At 37.9% G+C, this 9695-nt stretch overlaps 1 protein-coding gene across 2 annotated transcripts in view; it reads left to right on the forward strand.

Annotated features, from left to right (window-relative positions):
- The window catches only part of GOLPH3 (golgi phosphoprotein 3), a 52072-nt gene extending 42883 nt beyond the window's left edge, over nt 1-9189 (forward strand). For both annotated transcript variants that reach the window (XM_043600476.1, XM_043600485.1), the window contains one exon: nt 7268-9189. In XM_043600476.1, coding sequence (XP_043456411.1) covers nt 7268-7692 — 425 coding nt within the window. In that variant the 3' untranslated portion in view covers nt 7693-9189. The remainder of the gene's footprint in view (nt 1-7267) is intronic.
- Nucleotides 9190-9695: the final 506 nt, after the last annotated feature.

The following is a 9695-nucleotide window of genomic DNA, read 5'->3' on the forward strand; positions in this document are numbered from 1 at the left end:
GCTCACGCTCTGTCTCTTTCTCCCTCTCAAAAATAAATAAACGTTAAAAAAAATGAAAAAAAATTACTTTGCCCATTTGATCAGGGTTTGATTAAAACTAGATTCTTGCTTAGCATGTACCAGTACTGTATGTCACATTGCCCAGCATGTTGTCAGTCCTCTTTGGGTTAGTCTTCCACTTATGCCTGTTGATGACATATGGCCATTGACAGAGAGTCAATGAGGGCATTAACGTTAACTCTAGATATTCAGTATTAGCAAATATTTTTTCAGATAAAAATAGAAGTGCTGATAATTTCTAACTGCACCTTGATGGATCATTCAGGAGATCACTGGCCTAAGCAGTCTTTGTGTCATGCTCATGTTGTGCTGCTGTTGTTGGCCCATTACCACTTCTGGTGGTGCAGATTAGAATTTGTAGTTAAGTTTTCCACTGACGAAAAACAGGGTTTTTCAAAGTTAATTTTTTTTGGCAGGTAAGTCAGAGTGTTCTTTAATGGAATGTAGTTGGGTCTTGTCTTAACGTTACTGATACCCACTTTGGTGCCACTTAGCACCATGGAGATGTTTTCAGACCCCTCCATTACCAACAGTCTCTTCATATAAACTTATATCATACGTGCTAATGGCACATCGGCATTTGGTTTACTAACTTGTCTTACACAACTAAATTTCCTTTGACAATATACATGTCTGTCATGCAAGTAAGCATGCAAGGAGTAGGGAATGCAAGTATGGCATGCTGGGAGAGTGAATCTCAACATGTAAGGTGGCTACATCTTAAATTTACCTCTTTTGTAACATTTTATGAAAGTAACTTGTCACTACTCAATATCAGTGCTGATTTAATCAAGTTGGGCTGTTCTCTTGCACCGTTCTCCCCTGATGGAAGAGAATGAAGAGATGGCAGAAGTCTTTAAAACTTTCTCCAAAGTATTTAAATACACTTAAGATTTTGTGAAACAAAATAGTTTTCAAAATTATCTCATGCTACCTGGTACTGGGTAGGCTAGGCTAGGCTAGGCTAAGCTCTGGAAACAAGCAACCCCAAAGCCCCAGAAGCCTTAGGACTTCTCACTCATGCTGTGAGTCAGCCACAGGCCGCTTCATTCTCAGCAAATGATTCCGAGTGTCCATTTGGGTTGGGAATTCAGAGTGTCCATTTGAATTAGGAATTTGGATAAACTGTGAGGCTAATACTTAGGGCAATTAAAAAAAAAAAAGCAGTACCCTCTGAAGTTTAGAGTGGCTGTAAATGCTAGAATATCACCTGTAGCATCTTAGTTATGTGTTTCAGACATATTAGGAAATGACCTGTAATTTCAGCTTAAAAGGAGAGAATCCAGAATGAGAGGAGAAAAAAGTAAATTTCTTTTAAAAGAAGAAAGCATCTGTTTTCTGCCCCAGGAAGGTACTGTTAGTACCTTGCTGATTTTGTTTAAAAAGCATATTTTTTATTATGGTAAAACATACACAACATAACACTTACCATTTTGACCATTTTTAAATGTTCAGTTGTTGAATTTTAAATTCTTAAAATTTTAAGTTGCTTCCAGGTAATGAGTGGTGGCAAATACCAGTTTTTATCGCTCTACTGACAGGTGCTGTGATCAAGGAAGTGCTTGAAGAATCTTAAAATCCATTTGGGAAACACTTGCGTATTTGTAATAATTCGATAACTGATTAAGGTTTAACAATATGGTTCTCTGAAAGTACAGTTGCTCAGAGAAGAGAAATTGTGGGGATCTTTGGTAATTGGAGGAGGAAGCAAAACTTGGATTAGGTCTTTAAAGGGTAAGAATGAGACAGAAGGAAGGAAGTGCTCTTGTTCAGAGGGGTTAGAGGGAGCGGTGAGATTGGTGGGCCTGTCTGGGGTTGCTGCTTGGCCTTCAGAAGTTAGGTACTGTGCTGCATTGTTGAGGGACATGTGCAGAGGAGTTGAGATTATATGTGAAGAAGAGAGCATGTTGGTCTGGTGGTTGGTGACCTTAAGTGCACAGTGGGGCCTGACTTCCCTGGGGTAGGAGGCCCCAAGTGTTCGTTATATTATTATTTACACTGTACATTTATACATGCTAAAACTGCCAGTTGTTTCAAACAATTACATATCTCATTAATTTAAAAGTTAACAAATATACGTATGTTTGAGGCAAATACTACTTAGTGTTGTTAATATGCTTTAGACTTTGTGAAATCTTAAGACTTGTAGTTGATCGGTTTGATCACAAGGCGTCACTAGACTGCCAGATGTATGAACAAAGCTGCTTTTGGTTTTGTAACACAAGTCAAGGAATATAGAAGTTTTTTGCAGCAAAATTATTGAGGTACCTGTCAGTGTGTCATTTTCACTGAAGTAATTTTTGGGCAGTGGACATAAAGAACCGTGTCCTCTCTGCATAGACTGCTCACAGTTTCCTTTACAAAAACGTGAACTACAAATACATTCTATACATTTTAAATTAGGTGGAAATCTTAATTGTGTATTCACTCATCCAGCTACCCTCCCATCCCAGTTTATACTGGTGCCTTAAGTATGCTAATCTCAGAGGTGACTTTGTTCTTTGGATTTAGCTTAATTTATTATTATTTCTTAAAATAAATGGCAGAAATGTCAGGATGCCAAGACACTTTCACCAGTCAGTTATTTTATTGTACCTTTTTGGGGAGTTTAAAAATAGTAAACAGGGGCACCTGGGTGGCGCAGTCGGTTAAGCGTCCGACTTCAGCCAGGTCACGATCTCGCGGTCCGTGAGTTCGAGCCCCGCGTCGGGCTCTGGGCTGATGGCTCAGAGCCTGGAGCCTGTTTCCGATTCTGTGTCTCCCTCTCTCTCTGCCCCTCCCCCGTTCATGCTCTGTCTCTCTCTGTCCCCCCCAAAAAATAAATAAACGTTGAAAAAAAATTTTTTTTTAAAATAGTAAACAACATCTGCATATTACCTGCACTATTTCAGCCTTCTGCACATGAGATTTCCGTTTTTCAAATATCTGAGGTAGTCTGAATAACCTTTTTATTGGAGTGAGCATGAGAGATTTGCCCTTCCCAGGAAGTTGCTGCAAAGGGAGATGATGTCTGAGTCCCTTTTTATTACTTCTCTGAGGCAGAAACTAACTATAGCCAGAAGAAGGTCCAATCATAAATGGAATGAATGCCTTATCTGAAGTAAGTCTGTGTTTAGACTCTTCTTATTTTTAGTAGTAACACTAAATTGTAAGTTAGCATATTTTGGAATTGAGAAATTTCTCACACGAACTTCGTGAGCATTGCTTGTTCCATTGGTTGTAATATATAAGATTTAATTTTGCATACAGTGACGATAAACCTCAGTATGACTTCAGCACAGAGTTGTAAATTGCTAATCCCATTGATTTTTCATGAGAATGAAAAAAAAAATCATTGTAAAGCAGCATTAGAGGGATTTTGTGTTTTTAGATCTGTAAAGAGAAGTTTAACTCTGGGCTTCTCAGAATAATCTTGATTTTGCCCACCCCTCTGCCCGCCCCCCCCCCCCCCCCCCCCCCGCCATTTTTGGAACTAGATAGCCAAGATACCCTCTGGGGGCATGGAATAAATACCTTTCTATTTGACTAATGAGTTGCTAGGGAAAAGTGCTTGTTTGATAATTGACCAGTTACTATAAACACAGTTATTTTTAAAGTTGAACTATAATTTTTATGGGCTTTTACATAAATTTGCTATTGATTATTTTGTGTTTATTTAAATTTCTGACGGTCAGAAAACACAACCTAGCCAATTCTAGCTTAGTGTCCTAGGCTGCTACCACATGCCTATGATACTAGAAAACAAACCCCAATCTGTCTGGTGAAAGGTACAGCAGGCAGGCATTAGTTGGGGAGGACAGTGGGTTGGTACAACATTTAAAAAATGAAAGTCGTAACATTTTGGAAAGATGTGTACCTCCTTTCCAGGTCTCATTATGTTCTGCATGTAGTCACTGCCTGTCCACTTTGTTGTTTCTTTTGCCTGTAATGCAGGCTCTTCTTTGTTTCATGGGATGTAGAATCCTGCTGGATTTCAGGATTGAACCTGAAAGTTCTTTCCCCAGAAACTTCCCTAGAAATGCCCCTTACGTCAAACCCAAATAATTTCTTCCTCCCTCTAGGCTCCTTGTTCATATTGTTTTTATGGTCCTACGCATCTTATTCTTGCCAGGCTTGTTAATTATATTATGAATCTATTTCCTTCACTTGATTTAAAAACTTTTCAGAATTGGAAATATCTTACATTTGTATTGTTAGTTCCTAATATTTTTTTAGGCCATTATGAACACATTAAATTGTTTCAGAGTGCTGATTCTGTGCATGAATAAATAATAACTAGCCTTGTTACCAGGCTCTGTTCTAAGAACTGGATATGTCTTTAACTCATTTAATCCTCATAATAACCTGTGAGGTGGGTAGAGTTGTTATCTTGACTTTACAGCTGAGGATACAGGAATGGAGAAGGTAAGAAACCTTGCCCAGGTTTGCACAGCTAGTAAATGACCAGGTTGGAATTCACATGTAACCAATCTGGCTCCAGAGCTCGCCTGGTACGACTGTTAGGCAGTAATGCTTCATCAAGTAACTTTTAATAATTTCTTAACATTAAATGTAGGCATGGGTTTCTTTAACACTAGAAATTGAAATAAGTAGAATTTAATTTATTATTTAATTACATTTCTCTTTTATACTATTAGGTTTTAAAATCTAATAGGGCCCCAAATATTTTTTCTTTTCCTTTTCAAAGTTACCAAGGGAATTGAATGCAATGATTGTTTTTCTTTTTTTGGAAGCTTGGGTTTTTATGGAAAAGAATATATATATATTTTTTAATGCAGGAGATGACTTCAGTTTAATAATTCATGGCACCAGCCCTTCATTATTTGACAGGTTTTTTTCAAGTCCCTAGTTTTATAGAGTGAATCATAAATTCAGAATGTCACTTCCAGATCATTCGTTTAAAAAATAGCTCTTATTTTCTCTTCATTGCATTCAGGTTTTCCTTTAAATTATTTAGAAATTTATAATTGTCATTTGAAAGTCCTTGTCTGCGAATTCCCATCATCTCTGTCATTTCTGGGTCATGTCTAATTTGGTTCACTATTTCTGTTGAACCCCTCCCCCCCCCAGTTTGGGTCACATTTTCCTGCTTTTTGCAAGTCTAGTGATTTTTATTGGTTGCTGGACATTGTGAATGCTATGTTGAATGCCGGATTCTGTTGTTAATGTTGAAATTTGAAATTTGTTTTGATAGGCAATTAGGTTACTTGTGGATCAGTTTGTTTTTAAGCTTTATTGGGCCAGGTCTAGAATAGCCTTTTCTCAAAGGCTAGTTTAGGCCTAGTACTAAGGTGTGATCCTCTGGAGTCCCTTCTGAATATCTTGGATGTTCAGTGAGACCTTTCCACTCAGGCTACTTGGCACGCAAATTTTCCCCAGCCCCATGTGAACACTTACAGTTGTTCAGCTTACAGCTTTTGGTTAATTTTTCTTTGCCTACCCCTGCAGAGTTTCTCATCTTAACTTGTGTGACTTTGTTTTCAACCAGACTCAAAGGAACACTGTACAGGTTTCTAGAGCTCTTGTTCTGCATAGCTCTCTCTTTTCCAGTACTCTGCCTTTGTATTTCAGCTGCCTTGCCTTCTTGGAACTCTGATCTCTGTCTTTCTAGTTTGTTTAATTTAAATTTTCAATTAAAATTTTTTTCTGCTTGTTTTAAAACTTCTGTGCTCTGTTTGAGGTCTTCTGTCCTGCTTTGCTCCCTGGGACGTGTTATCGGATAGTAAGCTTGGGCAAAAGTATGGCTCACTTAGGTTTCTCTCAAGGGTCACAGCTCTGGACTGCCTTTTGACTAGTGTTGGAAAGCAGTTGTTTCATATATTTTATCCAGGTTTCTATTTATGGAAGGCCAAAGGGTCTAATTGTAGAAGTCCAGGCCTGATTACTCTATCCTAGCCCCATATTCTTTATTGTTAAGTCATATGATAAAATACTTTTGCTTATGGTCAACTAAATAGTAATATATTTTAAGATTGCACTCTTCACTAGAACTCTCCGTGATTATGGAAATGTTCTGTTTCTTTGCTGTCCAGTAAGTAGACATTAGCCATGCATGGCTATTGAACATTTTGAAACATGGTTAGTACAACTGAGGAACTGAGTTTTTTATTTATTTAAATTTAATAGTCCCATGTGGCTAGTGGGTCCTGTAGTAGACAATACAGTTTGTTTTCTCTCAGTATTATAAAATTTCACCCTGGGGGTTCCTTGAGCCTAGATGGCTCAGTTGGTCAAGCATCCAGCTCTTGATTTCAGCTCAGGTCATGATCGCATGGTCGTGGGATTGAGCCCCACGTCATGCTCCATGCTGAGCATGGAGCCTGCTTAGGATTCTGTCTCTCTAAATAAATAAACATTAAAACAATTTTTTCAACCTTATTGCTTTTTCATATAACAAAAGTGCCCGTGGTTGATCTTTAACACGTCCCAGTTTGGAAAATTGCTGTAGTATTTTTTTCAAATTAAAAAAATTGTTATGTGTTCCTTAGAGATAATTCAGAAAATATAGAAAGTACAAAAAAGAAAATTTGTCACACATTATCCCAAAGAAAACTAAGGTTAATATTTTGATACATTTCCTTCTAGTCTTTCTCTAGAGAAAAAAATTATCTTTGTGAAAATTGTTTGGTTTTATTTTAAATATTTCTGTCTTGAAAGGAAATGTGCATAGGTGACCGGATTAAAATGGTGAAAGTGTTTTGTCCTTCTAGAATTGGCTTTGTATTAATTTGTTATCAAAGAACAGCCTTGTCCAAAGAGGCTTTCCTAGCTTTGCAGGCTGTTGTGTAGCAGTTTCTGGAATAGTATATTAATCAGGAAACTTTTTTTCTTTTGTGTCTCTATTGCACATTAGTGTTTCTAAATAGAAAAGAAACATTTTGCTCTGGTTGCTTTTTGACAACAGCTGGAGGGAGGCTGAATGTATTTAGTATTTAGCTCATTTGCACCTTAGGGTACCTGGTTTGAAGACTGCTTTCAATTTGGTCATTTGAGTAACTGTTGTGCCTGAAAACGTGACGGGTGCTTAGAATCCAAAGGCCTGGCCCTCAAGGGGTTCATGGTTTAGTTGACAAGAAAAATAGTTGAGTTTTCTTTTATTTGTTTAGAGGGGGTGGAAATCAAATTTTATTGTTTATTTTAGTAGTACACTTTATAAAGTTAGCAGTATAATACCTGTCATTTCTAACTTCTGAAATCTTTTGTTTAGGTGAGACATGGAATCCGTTAAAATTGCATTATCAGTTAAGAAACGTGCGGGAACGATTAGCTAAAAACCTGGTGGAAAAGGGCGTATTGACAACAGAGAAACAGAACTTCCTACTCTTTGACATGACCACACATCCCCTCACCAACAACAATATCAAGCAGCGCCTCATCAAGAAGGTACAGGAAGCTGTTCTTGACAAATGGGTGAATGACCCTCACCGCATGGACAAACGCTTGCTGGCCCTCATTTACCTAGCCCACGCCTCCGACGTCCTGGAGAATGCTTTCGCTCCCCTTCTGGACGAGCAGTATGATTTAGCCACCAAGAGAGTACGGCAGCTCCTCGACTTAGATCCGGAAGTGGAGTGTCTGAAGGCCAACACCAACGAGGTCCTGTGGGCGGTGGTGGCAGCATTCACCAAGTAGCTGCTCAGAACGAAGTTCTCTCTCTCTCATGTAAACCAGTAGGTTTTCTTCTATTGACTTCTGGTTCTCTGCAGTTTGTACTTTCCACACTGTAATTGGCTTTTGTTTTATGAAACGGTGGGTGGCTTTTCTTTTTTGTATGTATGCAGGATTCTGCTGGTACGAGAGGCCTTCCTCTTTCTGTTTTCAAAAAAAGTTTTACTGCCATATTGGCAATCCATTCCTTGTTGCCATCCTCACTGTTAACCTGTTTTGGGATTCTGGCACGCTTTGACTTTCAAAGTGACTCCAGTCTCCTCACACGCACATCTTTTGGATTACCTCAACTTGAGTTTTTCCCACGTGTGCACGTACACCTAGCATTCTGCCTACGATTCAGACAGAAGTCACAAAAAGGCCTTTTACTCACCAAAGGTAAATATCTGTATCTATTAGGACATTTTATACATAGACCTCAGTTGAGATGTATACTTAGCAAAATTATTTTTAAATTGAAACAACACAGTAAATAATATAAAATGCCCCTTGGATTTTGTTTCCCGTGTAAATCTATTGTATTATTACACTTGTTGTAATTTTAACTGTTAAATCCTAAAGGTCCAGTTGTTTCACAAAGCCGGATCGGGGTGAGCCGCATTCCACATATGCTGTATATAGTTTGAATTCTATATAAATTGCCCCTTCTGGCCACTCCTGCCTCCATCTTAGTATTTTGCAAGATTTCATTTGTTGTACACCTGGTGCCCCTCACTTGCTTCAGTCCGTATTATTTGATGGCAAAATAGACCTCTCATCATTGAAGGAAAGAGAAAAGATGTGTCTGATTGGTCCCAAGACTTTTTGAGCTGTGCCATTCATGGCACCCTTTGCCTATGCATCTCCTTTTGGAATTATTTTTGGTCTTAAATGTTTCTATCGTTTCTATAGGGAAGAGGCTTGTGACCAGTACTAATCTTGAGTACAGTTTTTTCTTTTTCTGTCCACAGGTAAATTAATGTCTGCTCTTAAATGTCATTTATCTACTCATACTTTTTTGGGGGAAAACAAATCAAATGTCAGTTTTAGCAGATATTGCATGTAAATTGTTAGCAAGTAATGACTACAACTCAGATGATTAAGAATTTTGTAACAGAAAGCTCTGCTATGTTTTAATTTTTATATACAATTATGATGATTAGCACATTGTAAGGATAATAAACCTTTGCTTTTTAAAGTTTATTTTTACTATTTCTTTATCACTGTTTATGGTATCAGCATTGGTTTCATAATGTAAATACTATATATTGAACAAATTAAATGTCAAATTTTTTATTACCATAGTTCATGTTAATAGTGGGGCTTTCAGGTGTTTAGAGATTTTTTTGGTTAACATTCAATGCAAAAGTACTAGATGGTGTATAACTGTAGAGTTGAATTTTAAGGGATTCCCTAATATGTATACTATCTTTTTATCTGAAGTAATAAATAAACTATGATCTTGAAAGTGCCTGAATCAGAGCAAGCCTGTCATTTGTATTTTTGTATTCTACCATAGTTTTCTAATTTTTACTTAGCCTTAGTTGAGTGTGGTAATACTTTTTTTTCTTTTAAGTTTATTTATTTATTTATTTATTTTGAGAGACAGAGACAGCATGAGTGGGGGAGGGGCAGAGAGAGAGAATCCCAAGCAGGCTCTGCACTGTCCGCGCAGGGCCTGACGTGGGGCTTGAACCCACATGAGTTCATGACCATGAGTTCATGACTTGAGCCCAAACGAAGAGTCTGACGCTCCAGCGACTGAGCCACACAGGCACCCCTAGTGTGGTAATATTTTGGTGCAGGGGCTGGCAGACTTTTTCTTGTAGGACTGGATAGTAAATATTTAGGTTTTGTGAGCCATTTGTAATGTCCCAACTACTCAACTCTTGAATGAAAGTTGCTATAGGCAATACAAATAAGTGGATGAGGCTGTGTACCAATAAAACTGTTCACAAAAACAGGCAGCTGGCCGTAGGTAGTAGTTT

Source organism: Prionailurus bengalensis, chromosome A1 (genome assembly GCF_016509475.1).
Source record: "Prionailurus bengalensis isolate Pbe53 chromosome A1, Fcat_Pben_1.1_paternal_pri, whole genome shotgun sequence".
In the NCBI taxonomy this organism is placed as follows: Eukaryota; Metazoa; Chordata; class Mammalia; order Carnivora; family Felidae; genus Prionailurus; species Prionailurus bengalensis.